At 30.0% G+C, this 19,231-nt stretch overlaps 1 protein-coding gene across 3 annotated transcripts in view; it reads right to left on the bottom strand.

Moving 5' to 3' along the window:
- Nucleotides 1–19,231, bottom strand: part of LOC125047025 (TGF-beta receptor type-1-like) — a 45,342-nt gene that overhangs the window by 12,182 nt on the left and 13,929 nt on the right. Inside the window, exon 4 of one of the 3 annotated variants that reach the window (XM_047645050.1) lies at nt 14,942–15,174. In XM_047645050.1, coding sequence (XP_047501006.1) covers nt 14,942–15,174 — 233 coding nt within the window. Of the gene's footprint in view, nt 1–1,209; nt 1,386–2,351; nt 2,501–14,941; nt 15,175–19,231 lie in introns of all 3 variants that reach the window. The other 2 variants (XM_047645051.1, XM_047645052.1) reach the window with 2 other exon arrangements.

The following is a 19,231-nucleotide window of genomic DNA, read 5'->3' on the forward strand; positions in this document are numbered from 1 at the left end:
CAAATTCTGTACAGCAAAACCCAATAGCAGACAGCAAAAGATTTTCATGTCAATATTTCTAATAATAAGGCAGATGAACATCTAAACGTGTAATGCCTTTCTTTTGAATAACAAACACATTCTCATTACATTTCATTTATATATACTCTTCAAAACTGTTATTTCATTGTTTAACTGAATATTTTGCTTTCTTTAATCAAAACAAATCACATAAAATAAAATCATATCAATGAAGCAAAAATTATGGTTTACTTTTATTTCAATAATTCAAACCTTTTTTCTCTGCCACTTTCTTTTTTTAATCAAACTAAATGATGGTTTTCCATACATCATAATATCACATAGAAGTACTATTTGGTTTATTGAAATATCAAAGCTCCATTAGAATACAAAAATAATAAATTAGCTAAATTCGCATAAACATGGAACAGGTATCCATTTCAAGTAAAGGAAACGGAGAATGAACAAACACTATATGTCACTGCTTCACATTCCCACAATATACAAACTCTGATACCATATAAAATCTTTGATAATTAACAGGCAAAGGATTTAGCCATTCTCACCCACGCAATGCCTTCCATTACATAAATGAATAAACAACAACAAAAAAAAGAAAGCAAAGACAGATCTATTATCAATATCTTGTAAGTAGTTTTAGTGTCTTTCAAGTATAAACAACAGCAACACAGAATACTCTTACTGAACTGTTATCTATGGAAGGTATAATCAATCAGCCTATGAATGATCTTAATTCTGAATATATCAACTATTGGTCTTTGTTCCACATCACCTTTATATCTTAATAGCTCAAATGATAAATCCTGATATCTGTTATATTCCTGTACTTCATTCATATGTTTTATCAAATCAATTAAAACACTTTACTGACAAGAAAGACAAAATAGTGATTATTTCAAAAGCTTCAATAAAACACATTCTCTTCTCCTTAAAAAAAACTACCTTTTAATAATTTTTTGAATTCTTAGTTACATCAATACATCCATAAAATTTACTGTAAATCTAAACTATTGTAACTTTGCTCACTGCATTCCTAATAATGATGCCACATGTAGGTAAAGTCTGACAGTACAAGGACTGATCGCGTCTCCTCCCATACATGCTTGCTGCAGTTACACTTCCCGAACACAAATCATGGGACAAATTGACTAGGGTCCAGACCCTCAAAACTCTCCAATCTCATCTCACCTCGTTTCCGACCAGGGGTAAGTCTGTCAGCAATATCGCATTGCGTACTGTTGAACTGCACATTACACATGTCATGATAACAGCAGCAGTCAGTCGCATTTATTGTTTCATTCACGATATAGTTGCCTTTGCCACAGGTGATGCGCCTCAAGTAATCCCTGAAAGCTCTGCAGCCTCTGCGAGACAATTATTCCTGTGTGATTGCCTCTCATCTTTTGCTTAGTGTTTAGATGTATATTGCAATGCAATGCAGCAGAGCATTACTGCATAATCAATACTATATACAATACCATCTTCCATAACCCTAGCAAATGGAAAGGGTTTACTGCATACAGACCATACTATACTAGCAAGCAAAAGTAGGGAAAATGGAGTAATAAAGATTAGGAAAATGTTTAAAATAATAACAATAGACATATTACTAAAGAGAATATTACCATTGTTTAAACTAAGGAATAATAATCATCAGTTCTTAATTTTAATAAGCATAGTTCATCTAACAAAATAAGGCTTATAAAAAAAGAAACTACTAGTAAATAATGCTGATCTATCCTACAGACTAAACACATACACAACAGCAATATTTTATTCCAACGGAACAAAAATCAAACAATTTTACACATCAGTACAAATGTGTCTGAACTCCCCACATAATCACAAAATTAAAGCAACTACAATACAGTACATATTCCAGCAATTTGCCACTGGGAGGTGTCTGGCTTGTTGGTCTACCACAGGAGAACTTGTGCAATCTTCCATTGTGGCCAAGTTCATATGCACTGGGCTTAAATTTACAAAAAAAAATGTCTTTCTTATAATGCATAGGTATTAACTTCCTTCAGTCTATAAGAATGACGTTTTTAGACTCACTAACAGCTCTTCAGTAGCTAATAAAGACGGCTGAAACACTGAAAAATGTCAAATTCACCAAAACCAAAAACTATGATGTTATAGAAAACAAAAAAAAAACCTGATTATAAAGTGAGCTTAGGATATTTTGGAGAGAGAGGGGGGAAAAAAATGGGAGCCACATTATCTTCAAAGTACCAGGCATCCTCCTTTTAAGTTTTGAACATATGAATCAGAAGAGGGGCAAGAGATGGTAAGATAAACTGAGGGTACACTACTCGGCCAAAACCTACCTGGGGGTTTGTATTCGGTAGGAAGGGTAACCTCTCGGTTGCAGAAGTCTGCATCTCCGCAACAATTAACAAATTTGTCGTGGTTGCGTGTGTTCATACATACTAAGGGTCTTGACTTCGGTTGTAACTGTGACTTCCCAAAGCAGTTCCTAGGTTGGGTGTAGGAGGGAAAGACATTTACAATACACCCCCACATATAGTCATACAAACATTATGCACACACCAAACGTACACCCACACCCACACACGCATACATTCACTTACACACAAATGCTTATCAGCCACAAATCAAATATTTAATAAAACTTTTCAGAAAACTCAACCACCCATCACACATGCTAAAAAGGGCCACCCACATGTGGTTAGCACAGATTATTCCTCTGTAATCCTTACATAATTAACAGTAACTTAGTGTTACAAGAAATAATAAAAGAAAAAATACATTCACAAATTCATGAAGATCAATATATACATTCAAATTTCATTTCCAGTTTCTTTTTAAGAATTATGAATTATATAATACATAAAATAAAATTCAAAATTATTAAAATAATAGTATTAACATAATAACACTATCAATATTGATGGTCATATAAAAACTGCCCATTACCATAATGATAATTTAAAAATTAAAAATAGTAACAACTGTAATACCAACAATGTTGAAATTCATAATGAAAAAATGATAACAGAAGTTTGAACACCCATGGTGACAATAACAATAAAAAATAATAATAATAATATTGATGGTAATGTTATTATAATAAAATCAACAACAGTAATAACAATTACAAAAATAATAGTAATCATTAAATATATGCAATCATATCAATCTGATTTTTTATCTTAATTCCTAGGCAAAGGCCATTATTTAAATACCTGTTCTAATTAAAGATATGCTTTTCCACTAAAATATATAATTCAATTTCTTAAGTATAAAGCATTGATAAATAATTGCTGTTAACTATATTTGCTACTGCTATCAGTCCACTTAAATTGTGCTTTAGTTACATTTGAACTTGTAAAATACTGCTTAACTTAATTCTATTACATTTTTTCTTAAAAAAATATATCCACATATGAGGGATGTGGAAGTGTGTGTGTGTGTGTGTGTGTGTGTGTGTGTGTGTGTGTGTGTGTGTGTGTGTGTGTGTGTGTGTGTGTGTGTCTGTGTGTGTGTGTGTGTGTGTGTGTGTGTGTGTGTGTGTGTGTGTGTGTGTGTGTGTGTGTGTGTGTGTGTGTGTGTGTGTGTGTGCACCTGGCATCAATAGTATTTTTAAGATTTTAAATCACATCATACTTGTAATTAGCAGAAAAAATTACCAAAAACTGATATCTATCTATAACAATAAATTTCCTGTAGCACTTAACCCAATGACTGTGGATTTATGTTCTGTCCCCTGTAGTTTTTTGTGAATTTTGTTACATACAGATGGCTCCACACATTCTCAGCTACCAAGGAGTTTATCAGTAGGCCCTAGTGACTTCTCCTAATTTCCACATTCCTCGAAGGTGCAGGATAACATGTTTTTCTTTCTAATACTATTTATATTAATGCTGATATTATTGTTATTGATACTAAAATTGTTAAATTGTTATCAACATGTTAATGACATTAAGGACAATGAAATAATGCAAAAAACACTTCCAGAAATCCAGTAAAAGGTGAGACAGGACTAATAATTGACTCCTTGGTAACTAACCACTTCTAGAGCCATCTATATGTAGAGACAAAAAATGACCTTATATTACAGTGGGGATGGCATGTATTCTTTCCATCCACACCGATTGGGTTAACTCCTATGACAAAGCACTTTCTAATGATCTACTTTGAAGTACTCTAAAACATACATAACAAATTTTCTATGTGAAAAGGGTAGTTATTTGTCCCCTGAATCCTGTATTCCTAACAAAATGTGGGAGTATTCTTTTTTTCTTTGCATCTGTTAAACTTTCAGTGTTGTCTAAAATCTTGCCCCTTTATCTTTAATAAATTCAGCCATAACTCACCTAATAACGCCTTGAGAGTAATATCCAAAAAAAAAAACCCTGAACACAAAACCGATATCTAGCCTATCCAACCATACTTGGAGAGGCTCCAATGTATCTATCTATCTATCTATATATATCAATTCCTACAGCAAGAGCTATTATCATAATATATATACATATAATTATACATATATTGCATATATTCATAAACATATAAATATATATATATATATATATATATATATATAATTATATATATATACATTATATGCAAACATATATATTATAAATACATAGTCACATACATACAATTTTATGCATGTATGAATATGTATATATATTTGTATGTATATATGTACATATATACTTTTGGTTGTATATATATATATTCATATTTGTGTATATACATGTGCATGCATATATATACATACACATATGCAGATGTATATACACATATATATATGAAAATATGTATATAATACAAATTTACAGCTTATATACATATCATATTTACATCATCCATAAATCTAATATATACATACATATGACATAGGCATAGCTGATGTAATATACAAATAATCACATTTAATGCTCTATATCATCCATGCACTAAAATCCTACTTTCTTCGCATGAGGGGAAAACATAAATCCTACTTATTACCATGAAGGGAAATATAATGTTTAGTATTTTGATCGTAATATCAAATGACAGTATTTCTATCACCTAAAAATATTTAAATAAATAAATCCTCTGATCCAAAGTTGTACATTTCGTCTAAGCAACAAAGAACCTTCTATTACGTACTAGCCTATGTTTAAATGTCTAATCCTAAATCTTTTCTCATATTGTCACTATGCATGAATACAACTGCTTTCATGTATATACCAAATTTTGGGCAAAAGATATGTGTATACACATACATACATATGATATATATGTATATATATATGCATTTGTGTCCATTTATCTGACTTAAGTGAAAAAATGGTATTTTGATGTGTTGATGTACAAAACTTATGTCAAGAACAGCAAAAAATGTATATCAACTCCCTCTTTGACAGTATATACATCATTCCCTCTATAAACTGTACCTTGCTCTATTATGGTCAAATTTTTGTCAGACAACTTCAACAGAATCAAGGCATAATATCCATTTCTGATAATGCATATATCTTTGATAATTGCCTATTGGACACCATAGCATTAGTCTATTTAAAGTCACAAATATACAATCATAGAACAATCATATGGCAAATAACATTCTCTCTCCTCCTCATTATGAGATTATACTTTAAAAATATATTTTTTTAATCATAACAAATATATCAAATACCCAACTGGCCCCATAAGGCTGAATGCACACATGCCAGGAAGATGTGTTGATCCAAGTGTACTTGTGTGTGTAGATGTGTGCATAATTACATGTACATTAACCTCTTCTCTGTGTGTATTTGGCATTGCTGTAGTAGATTAGCATTCCTAATATTTCTCATCTCTGATGCCTGATACATCCTAGGAGCCCTTACACCTGAAAACCAGCTGAGAGGGGTTGTTGGTCCCGGAAAATAGTCTCCACCCATTTGTACTTTTGGAGTAATGATGAACCCTGATAACTTTTCTTTTTTTTCTTTCTTTGAGAAGTCACATGAGGTTAACATATATTAAATACATTGTACATGTATGTATGCATCTGTTTCTCGATATTGGTATATGCATAATGTATATATATATACATCTTATTTCATATATACATGTATGTGTATGTGGATACATACTGTACATAAATCCTTAAATATATACATTATACACATATAAGTAAAACTACATAAGCACTGTGTATGTGTATAATAATGTAAATGTACAGTAAATGTCCACATACATATATACACATACCTGTGCACATATATACATAAATATACATATACATAAATACATAAATATATTGTGTAAATATGTGTGCACATATATGTAAAGGCATACATATATACACATACTTTCTTATATATATGTATAATATACTCATAAATAAATACACAAATATATACATATTTAAACTATAGACATATACATATTTATGTATGTATATATATCAATATATAAACATAATATATATATACTACAGACATACATATACATATATATATATATATATATATGTATATATATCAATATATAAACATAATATATATATACTACAGACATACATATACATATATATATGTATATATATAAATATATATATCTAAACATGGACATGTATGTATATATATATTTATATATAACATAAATAATATATATATATAAATATAGATATATAAATATAAATATATAAATATAAATATATACATATATATATATATGCACAAACATATCTACATATAAACATATGTATATACAGATGCATGCATCCACACACGCACACGCGTGCGTGCACACACACACATACATAATTATATTTATATATATATAGATATATTTATACATAAATATAAATATATACATATATATTTATATATAAACATATATATACATGCACATGCACAAACATATATCTACATATAAACGTGTGTGTGCATATATGCATATGCACGCACACACACAGATACACACACAGTTATACATAATGCATTTACAAATATACGTACATACATATCCACATATGTGTATTTATAATAGTATATATACATATATATGTATATTCATACATACATACACATATATAGTGTGTTTATATATACATATAAGAATATACATCTACCTACATATATATATATACAATATGAAAATAAATATGGAAATATATACATACACATACACACATAGATGTATATATACACATATATGTATGTTTATGTACACAGGTATATGTCTATATATAGAAATATATGTATAAAGTCATACATATATACATACATATTTAGTTACATGTGTAAGTGTAGGTGTGTGTCTATGTATGTTTACATGTATATACATACTAATTTATATTATATATATTTATATATATTATTGTGTGTGCATATATGTATATGGATATATCTGTACGTATGTGTATATATATATATATATATATATATATATATTTATGTATATATATGTATTTATACATACATACCATGTCAATTCAGTTACCTCTGTATACTTATATATATGTTTAACTCGTACACAGAAAGGCATAGTTTAGAGAAATGTATATTAAACTTCCAATATATATTATAGAAATATGTATATGTTACATATAAATATGTAAATTTATATTACATATAAATATGTAAATGTTTATTACACATAAATATGTAAATTTATATCACACATAAATATGTAAATGTATATTACACATACATATGTAAATGTATATTACATATAAATGTGTAAATGTCTGTATGTCCATGAGTGTGTGAATGTATGTATGTATGTATGTATATATATATATATATATATATATATATATATATATATATATATAAATCAATAAATGTATAATTAAGTAATGAAAAATATCCATATACATATATACACTTAATAATAATAGGTATACATAAATACACAGAGTAATTCTTATATCTATATACACATATGTGCATATATATGCATACTTAATGTAACTTATATGTACATATCCATAAACATATATGTTATAGCAGTTTCTCTCACTTCTAAACATATACACAAAAACACACACATACATTGTATACACCATTAGTAATTGTGTATATCACAGAAGAATCAATAAGATTCACTAATAATTATATAATACATCTGATATTACCTACGAGCTCTATATCTTTTTATCTATATACATTTTAAAATATGATATACTCTACCAAGTAAGGTCTTTTAGCAAATTTGAAGAGAGGACACTTGTAAGAATGCACAATATATTAAACAAACTATATATGTATATATGTGTGTATATATATTTCTTATTTGGAGAAAACAGCCATACTTAAACTGGGAGTAGTTTGGTGCATACATAAAACAACCACTCAAATGACAAACTGAATCATCCATTAACTTATTTTCAGGTGATCTATTTTCATTCCTGTGTAGCAAACTCCAAAAAACTATCTTATGGATCTGAATAAAGATTTAAAGTCTGAATATACCACAATGTTTTTTAAAGTAAATGCACTGTGCCTTATTTTCACATCCACACATACATGCTTTTTTCAGTAGTGTGGCTGAAATTTTCAAAGGTATGTTCAGTATCATCCATGTGAAAATATACATGCCTTACATTCTAAAGATCATCAAACTGTAAAACACCTCACTTAATGTATATGTTACATAACCCTATGTCAAGGAAAATCACCATCAACTTATTCACTATTACTGTAACTGCAAACACACAATTACTGTATTTATCAACAAACCTATTTACCAATTCATATTTCTTTCCCCTCTAACATGTTCAAACTCTCAATTCATCTCTTTCCATCTATTGCATATCTTTGTAAATCCAGTAGAGGATTTTAAAATCTGTAACTCTCCCTACCTCCTTCTCTATTTATACTGATAAATCTTTTTAAATATATTTCAATAAAATGTTTCTTCAGCTGACAACTGCTGTTGACCCCCTTACATAAATATAAGGGGTGCCTCAAAACCCAACAAAAAATTGACGCAAATGTTGAGATACCCATCTTGTATCTGCATGAGAAAATGTGATTGGTTAGTCTACACAAGTCAACTGCTCAGAGCTACATAGTTGAGAACCCTGCCTTACAAAATGTAGACAAGCTGTCAGCGTATAATGCTTTAAGAGACAGTAAGAAAAAAACAACAAGAGTATAATGTCACCAAAATAAACATGCTATATGACTACATGTAAATTGAAAACAATAATGAAATCACTGTATATTTGAGCCAGATGGAAAACTATGATGATATCTATTTACATTTACTAAAGTTACCAGCAAATAGAAGACAAGAGTTGAAATAAGACCTTTTGAGTATGGATACCAGAGGTAAAAAGACAGTAATTGAAGATTATTAGTAAATAAAATACACACTGAAAATGTGAAACTGAGGAACCATAACCAAAGACAGGGAAAAAAAGAACTCTTATTAAGTGTATGACCTAAGATATCTTGTTGCAAGTGCAAATGAAACATAGATGACATGATTATGAAAATTTTAAAAAGGAATCAAAACATTTGAAAACAAGAGCGCAAGATTTTTCTTTTGACTATCTCCGGTCGTTCCAAGCAAAAATAAAAATCAAGTCATCCCTAAACAATCATCACATCACTTCATCAAAAAGAAAAAACCCTATATGCTACTCCAATAACAGAGAATGCTAAGGGACAACTATTTAACAGTGTATGCATCATGTCCCACAGGAAGGACTGTATATTTATACATATAAACATGTAAAGGTAATCAACAAAAATATAATTTACATACACACACACACACATATATATATATACATACACACACACACACATATATATATATATAAATACACACACATATATAGGTATACATATCTACATATATACATTCATACATATATATGTATATATATACATATACATATTTTTTATGTCCATAGTTTCTTATTGCCTATATTAAATAATGATTATGACTGTTAGACTTCATCCATATGGATCTGGTACTAGATACTTCAAATGCAATTCATAATAATAAAAAAAAGGAAATATTAAAAGAAATGAGACTGTAATTATTTCAAACTGCCACATATCTATCAGTATGGTCTTTTTTTCCCCTTTAATATTCAGCATTTTTCTTTCATGGAGACAAAACTATAAAGTAACCCATCTGCCACTTGCCTCAAATTTGAATGTATTGGTGTAAAAAGAATATTGAGTGTATGTTACTTAAATGCGAAATATAAGACATACTTGTCTATCAAATAAAAAAATCACACTTTTTGACAGTTCAAAATATCAAATAAAAAAAAAAATGCTCGGTCATAACTTCCTGTCTTTTTTAATAAATTACACCACTTCACCCTTTATCTGTCAAAATTACAACTCAAGTAAGGACAAGGACACACTGTTAACTGTTCTTTTCACTCTTTTAACTAGGACTTGAAAACTAATATTGAAGTTTCTATCAGTTGCGAGTAGTAGAGTGAAGATTGGTAATTACTAAAATAACAAAATTTGAAGAAAAGGAAAAGGTCCTTTCAGTATATTTCTCAAATGTATAATTTGAAAATAATAATACCCATATCAGATCAATGCTCCTAGTTCATTAGTTCTCTCAAAACAATCTAAAAAAAAAATGGCGTGGAAAATGGAACATTTATACGTTTCTAAAATATCCATAGATAAAAAAAAAAGCATTTCCATTCATTTGTGCCTTGGCAATAATATCTATGGTGGATATGACCTGTACATAGAAAATTTATAAAGAATAATATCATCTCAATATAAACAAGTGTATGAGGAAAAACTTTTCAGTTAACAATAATACTTGACTTTCTCAGTACTAATTTGTGTATACTTCAAGAGCAAAGAACTCAAATACATGAGTATATAGGTATGCATAAATTGAAGGTACCATCTGCTGTTTTGAGGCCAATTTTGTCTCACCTCAGCCATTTCTCCTATTTAACATAACATGACACGCCAGGGATTAAAACTAACTCATAAAATGGCCGTTGAAAATGGATTGTTCTGGCCTCTTGCATACACCTGTAAAATTACTAGTATCCCGGAAAATGGCATAAAGCCATCTACAATCATAAATGTTGCACTAAATAATGTTTGCAAACAACAAGCTTATTCATTAAATTTTATGCTTATAAAGATATTCTCTATGAATGTGATACATATTTAAGGATTCTTGTTTTTCTTTACACACATAAAAACTATCAGAACGCAATGTTTAATATTTCATATCCTCAGATATCTTTATGCTGATACAAAATCAATTATCATTTACACATTTTTTACTTTGATTTTAGCTTCATATACTAATATTTCTAAAATTGTCCATTTGGAGAATGTTACCTTTCTGTGTGACAGCAACCTTTTAGCTCAAATATCAATATGGATGTGGTAACTGAATTTCAAAACTAAAAAAATATCAAAATAAAAGTGTTAATTCACAAAATCTTATCTGACATTCTCCTTCACCAAATTTAGAGCATGGATGTAAAAAGCAGCAGATAAGATGCCCAACTATTCCTCACACCAGCCATAATCATTTCACCTGTCATGCATCTGGTTTCTCGTTTCATATATGACATTAATACCTTTTGTCAGTTTGCTTCTTATGGTATCCGACAGAAAATTTATTATAGTGCTAGGTTAATTTTCGCAAACTATGATTCAAAATAAATAAAGTAACAAATGTGACATAGAAAGTATATGTTTCATAGTTATTTTAAGTAGATTTTGAACTTTATTGATGCAGGAAATGTATCTATATCCATCTTTACCTATATTTCTTACTTTCTGATTAAATTACTTTGAAAAATTATAAAACATTCATGGAAAATGATGAAGAAAGTTGTTCAAAAAAAGCTTTGACAAATAGATGTAAATAAAATCATGAAATGGAACATAATATTCCCAAATATATTTCAACATCTCATTATATACAGATAAAACAAAATGAAGATTCTTAAGTCAACTTTTGTAAAGAAATTGTAAAATATGGGCTCAATTAGTCTCAAGTCCCAAGCTTTTATAGTCCTGTCTTTTTCTCTTTTCTTTACTTATGTACTTATCCATACATATATCTATACATATAAATTCAAAGTATCTGAAATTACAAATCTATTAAACAAAACCTTAATTCACATCTCCTCTACTCACATACCCTATTAAGGTTCCCTTTCAAAAATTATAAAATGAAAGTTTGAACACGTGGGAGAGACAAAACAACAAAGTGAGGTAAAAAAAAAAAAAAAAAAAAAATCTTAGCTTAGAACCTTGGTATATAGGGAAAAAAAAAATCTAACACCTAGAAAATTGTGTTTCAATTAAGAAATGGCCTCAAAAGTAGATGGTACCCTTAATAAATACATACGCACATGTATATACACAGAAACATGCACATGTACATATAAATGTTATATGTACAAATATATAAGACATATCTTGGTATATATTCTTGAACAGGTATGTATATATATATATATATATATATATACATATATATAAATATGTATACATTTATGTAAGTACATATATATATATATGTATATATCTGTATATATATGTATATAAGGATATATATATATCTTTCTATATATGCATACCTGTACATATGAATAACGATTAGGGATATAAATATATACACATAAATATATATACAAAAATGTACATGTGCATGTATACATACATATATACATATTAATTTACAAATGAATACCACGTTAACATGGTTAGATACCTTTGCAAAAAATACTTTGCATGAGTATGTGTAAACACTACAAACCAAACACAGTTATATATTATAACTGTATATGGTAATACTGATTATTTAACTTTTCTTTTCTTTTTATCTTTCACAAATCAATTACAAAATTTTATAATGCATGTGTGTGTGTGTGTGTGTGTGTGTGTGTGTGTGTGTGTGTGTGTGTGTGTGTGTGTGTGTGTGTGTGTGTGTGTGTGTGTGTGAATGTAGATGAATTAGTAATCTTACAAAGTACGCATACACACATACTTACACTACATATGTTTAGATATATATAAGTATATTTATATCATATATACATATATGAATGACAATATCTTTATACTCATATACATCTAAAATGATATAAATAATCATCTTCATATACATATTTATAAATGCTATCAATATACACATTAATATGCATACAATATATACAAATATATATACATATAAATGCACATAAGTGATATATATATCTATATAAACATATATACATATGCATATATATACATATAGATATATACAAATACACCACTATTTATATAAATGAATATATTATATATATACAAATATATCATTATATATATATATATATATATATATATATATATATATATATATATAAATTAATATCTAAATACATATGTATATTTGGCATTTATTAATATATATATCACTTTATCATATATATATTATATATAATGTATAAATATATTCATATACATCTATTCATATATATATATAATTATATATCTGTATCTAAATATACTTATATATTTATAATTAAATATATTTATATACTTATAATTCCTTACACATATATAAATGATATATAAATGTACATGAATATATATATATAAAAACACATTTACATATATAAATATGATTATATGTACACATAACTATATTGACATATATAAATATATACATATATATGAATATACATACACATATATATAGGCATATATATATATATATATATATATATATATATATATAAAAAGCACAATATTACAAATAAGATCATATACACATATTTTCATCATACACATATTCACATTTATACATCAGTTCTTCAAAGCTGTCGTGATGAAGGTGAAACAGTTTTCACCGATTATAATATATATACAAAGTAAATATTATTTTCCAAAAAGAATTTGCAAGATACTTAGACCCGACACCATAAATGTTCCCTCAGTGGAGCTCCATTCACGCAGCAAAGGCCAGCAACCATGTTAGTAAATGACCACACAGAGAGGAGTAAGTCAGCTCGAGCAAAAATGACCCACAATGCTCACCGCAAATGCTTCTATGTGCAAAAAATATGATTGCATGATAAGGGGTTGCCAGCCGCTCTCGTATACCGACTGACTATGCACGAGTCATGACACAATCAGTCCCTGGCAACCATCACAAACTGCGCCATGACACAGTCTCTCCAGCCAACCAAGCTGCCAACCTTAAGGTGCAATATAGCCAAAAGAGTGACCAGTCCATTCCAGGTGAAGACAGGTAAATCATCAGCCGAAGAAGAATGACCAAAGCCCCGAAAAGCCTACCAGTTCATCCTGTTGAACAGACCTTTTACCATACTTTTTTTTTTTTTCATCCTACACCAGTAAAACTGCCTTAGCACTGGCAATCATATATGCTAATTGTGTATCATTGGAAGATTTGTGCAGTGTTGATAATTTTTTTCTTTTTTTTTTCTACCAGATGTTACAATCCATAAAGACAAATAAGCATGACATTATTTTTAAAAGCAATGAATCAGATATTGCATACAGAATATGTTCAATGAAGCATTTATGTCTTTATAAATCTGAGACCTGGTTTTTAAATGGCATCATCAAAGGTGAAATTGCTAATAGTCTGCATGAGGAAGACAAAGAGAAGAAAAGTGAGGTAGTGAGAGCTACAGGTTATTAAAGCATAATAGCAGTGCACAAGTAGAATAGTAAGTCACGAGAAACCAGGATGAAGGGGTGGATTCATATTACTTGTGAGTGGTTAGTACAGAGCCTACAAGGTGGGGCAGGGAAGCCAATAGTCACACATGTGCCATCACCCAGCCTCTCTTCCATTATCCACACCAGTGATCCTGCATTTATTTAAATGGAAAGAAACTTTATATCCCACTTTTATTCACACTCAAAGTGAGCTGTACAGGATTCCAGAATGATATCAGGAAGGGAGGCTGGGCTGATGCTTGCCTTACCTTCCCCACCCCTCTGGCCAGGCTCATCCGAGGAGGAAGCCTCTGGAAACAAGCGAGGCTGGGGTGGCCCCCCAGGGGAAGCAGATGGGAACTCGAGGTTACAGAAGTCGATGTTGCGGCAGCATGATAGATTTTCCTCCAGTCCATATCGGTACACTTTGTGGTAGAAGCCTCCAGGCTTCCAGCACTTGTAAGCCGACGGCTCGTTTTTGTCCAAACACGCCTGCTTCTTGCTGCAGCCAGTCAGAGTGACACACACAGCTGTTAGAGCCAAGTAGTCCCCAACACAGAGGCACTTGCTGGGCCCACACCTCCTCAATACTCAATCCTAGAGCCCAATCCCACCAACACCACCCCATCCCCCTTGACCTTTCACAAAATAGATTTTCCCCTCACAACCTTGCAATGTTAAGGCTTTTTGACTAATTTAGAAAATTAAAAGTGAGAGGCCTCTGTCCAAAAGATGTGGCTAAAAATCAGTTATACAAAATATATAGATAAATAAATGAAAAAAATCTGACATTTTCTAATGTCTTACTTCCAATTCAAATAAAGGAGGAGAGAAATCAGCCAAATTTTGGTAATACACACAAAATAAGTTCAAATGTATACTAAATAGTTCTATGATTGATACTTTTATACTTTTTCATGTGAGACAACAATCAAATTTGTATCATTGGGCATAAATGTAAACTCCTCATTTTGCCATGAGATACACATCAACAATGCCTTATTTAAAAAAACTATATTTAATCAAAGTAACACATGCTAATGTTCAGGTCCTATACCATCAGGGTTTAAAAATGAGAAGTGAAAGAATATTTTCTATCTTAAACCCTTTTTTCTATTTCTAAGAATTTCAACTTTGTTTCAGTAATGCTAACAAAGAGTGAATCCTCATTTTAATTCTTTCTTTCTAGAATTCATTCTTTGTTATTAAAATATTTTTTTCCCAAACATAGTCTTTAACCTTGACACAAATTCAAAGGGGTCAAGACTTTACACATTACTGAGATCTCAGCATACTGGGAGGGGGAGGGATATGATGTGACTATGACAAAATGAGTGAGAGAAGTACCAAAAGCAGAGGTTCCCAAAGTAGGCCTCCATTGGGGATTATATGGATGCATGGCCACTGTTCAACATCCTTATCTAATCAGTTCAAATGCATGTACACAGAAGTGTTCTGGGAACCAAGCTAATAATATCAACAATGGGAATGTTGGTGCTTACTGTGAAAAAAAATATATCTATTATAATTGTGAAAAATAATGATAATGATATTTATTAAAATTACTTTCAAGATGTCATTTTAAAATGAAGAAAATACAAAATCAAATGCTTACCAATAGCAAGCTTAAAACTGACCTATGCTCAAGAAATCTAAACTACCATACCCACTAGTTCTTTGTAAAATATTCATTTTTTTGTCTTGGTTTTAAACAAATGAAGACTAATGAGAAGTTAACACTAACATTATCAAATAATGAAAACACAGAAAAACTAAACACAGCATAATAAACTCAATATGCTAGCCTAGAACATGGGGACACAAATAATGCCTCCTAAAAGAAGTTTTAAAGTCTTGTACTGCTCTATTGGAAAGGATGAACATGTAATGCAAGTATTGCAAATTGCTTTCTTGGTATTGTAATTATTAGGCCAAAGAATAAATTTACGTAAACTGCAACATCAGTCATTATTTTCCATAACAGGATTATGTCAGTTACACACTGGACTTGATATACATCAAAATCAGAGAAAGAATGTAAGGCTCATTCTAATAACACCAAACCGGAGATTACTATAGCTGTGGAGAACTCATGTAGTTATGCCACAACTGTAAAAATCAGGATGCAAAAATCAAGATGACATAACCAGTTTGGCTCCTTAAACTCAAGCTGGTCCTGATATGATATCTTAACTGCATAATTCTAATCACAATTCAGTCACCCCATTTATGAATAAATAAAAAAAACAGTCAAGAAAAAGAAAGTAAACTTAAAAAAATGAACACATAAATTCATTTTCCAAATAAGTGTAGTAACTCTTAAGCCCCCTCCCCCTAAATTGAAATTCCAACTTAAGAATCATTTCTAAGTAGATATCTTTCTCATAACAGAAAATGAGGTACAGGATGTAAGAATAAAAGGTTAAAAAATAAGGAAAAAAATTACCACACCAACCCTAATCTACTCACATTATCTTGATAATTGCAAAATGAGCCAACTGGAATATATATTTTATGTACTTGAAAATGCTTTGTGGTGTATACTGCTTCCTTTCACATTTCATCACTATGGAAAATTCTTTCCACGAGAATTGTCTTGGTTCTACACTCTTTTCTGAGGGAGGGAGAGTATAGTCCTCTTATCATTTCATGCATTTTGCTCTGCACTTCTCTCTGTCTACCCTCTTTTTTTTTTTTCTTTTTTTTATACTCTCCGTGCCTTCTCTTTTCTATCATGGTTGCATTCACCTCCTGCCCTCCTCTCTTTGTCTTCATTTGGGATTAGGCAACCTTATTTGCTGGTTGCATGTCCATTTAATGGCTTCATAAAGTATTGCTGCAGATGCAGATTGCATGTCAACTCTTTATGTCTATGGACAAGCTCACCAGAGATGGCTGTCCATTCATTTACCAAAGCCTGCTACCGCAATTTCTTTAATTTTTTTCTTTACGGCTACATCTTTAATTGTCCTTGTTTGTCTCTCTATTATTCTAGTGATAACTTTCCATACCTTTAGTTTCCCTTTAGGCATGGTTTCCAGATGAAGAATCACTGGAGATATAAACTTTTTTTCTTCGTTACCTGAGATATCATACACTGCTAAAATTAGCAGCTATAAGGGACTAATAGGGTTATTTGAATAAACTCCTCTTGCTCTTGTCTACATCTTATACCCGTAGGCCTCTAATAAAGCAATCACCGAGTTGGCACATTTGGGTTATGCTCCCATCACTCATCGGGTGCAAAGCTACAAAATTAGGTGTTGATGCTTATGTTGTTCCAATTGTTCAATCTCTGGAAGGTCTGTGAGGCAGGTCAATGGTTATCCTAATAAGCTACCATTACTTTAACCAAGCTGTTTGTAACTGCAAATTCATTAAATCAGTTTTTCCTGTACATTTCTATGACGAGTTCAATGACTTTCCAGTTTTCTGAGTGTATAAAAATTTCTATATAACTTTTTTTGCTGTTTGTTCCACTCTCTTCTTAACTAGTTTTTAATATTGTGCCAGACCTTAAGGGTTTAGTAAATAAAGCACTTTAAGTAAAAGAGCCTTGTTCTGTCTGATGTGGGTTCTAGCTGGTGACCTTTAGGTTCTACCTTCTAACAGGTTTCATTTTCAAAAAGTGGAGCTGAATGGGATAATGTATGCTGAAGGATTACTAGCTTGAATTAACCTTACTCTTCTGATTATTCTTGTTCCAAGTTTTGGGATACATTAAACATTTGATGTAAACATATTTCATATTTCCTATTATGCTATCATACCCAATCAAATTAACATTCACTCTAAAGTTTACAGGTTTCAGAAAACAAGTACTTGCCATCTGTCCAACTTCTAAATACAAAAAATGAGTGGCAAATGTAAAATTCAAAATAAGTTATCTATATTCTCCAATTTCTGATGATGACTAGGGATGCTTCAGGTTTCTTTCCAAGATACCTGAATCATGAACCTTACCAAAGACTCCCTACAGTAAAGGATACCATTTCTGTAACACCTACTTCACACCAGAGAAGCAAAATCCAGGACATGTCTTTTGGCTACATTAAGAAAATTACAGGTCTTTTTAATGATGAAGAGTTCATTAAGCCCAGTTCACACATGCAAGCATTATATATATATATATAATACCTATATGTATCCATATATAATCTATATACATGAATATAATACACATATATATATAATATACATATAGATGTGTACACACATATACATATACACATATATACATTTACATAAATATATATATGAATATGTATGTATATGTGTACACACATATATGATACACATTAAATATATATAATATATATGTATAATATAAATATAATAAATATACATATTATATATTTAACAAATTACATATTTAATATATATATAATATATATGTAGCATACATATACATATACACATTATATATATATATATATATATATATATATATATATATATTCATGCAAATAGAACAAAGGAAAGAACAAGAAAACATGTGAATATGCCAAAGGCCTTTTCTCTGTATTGCTTTTTCAGGGGATGCAGCAAAAAGGCCTTCA

Source organism: Penaeus chinensis, chromosome 40, assembly GCF_019202785.1.
Source record: "Penaeus chinensis breed Huanghai No. 1 chromosome 40, ASM1920278v2, whole genome shotgun sequence".
Lineage (NCBI taxonomy): Eukaryota > Metazoa > Arthropoda > Malacostraca > Decapoda > Penaeidae > Penaeus > Penaeus chinensis.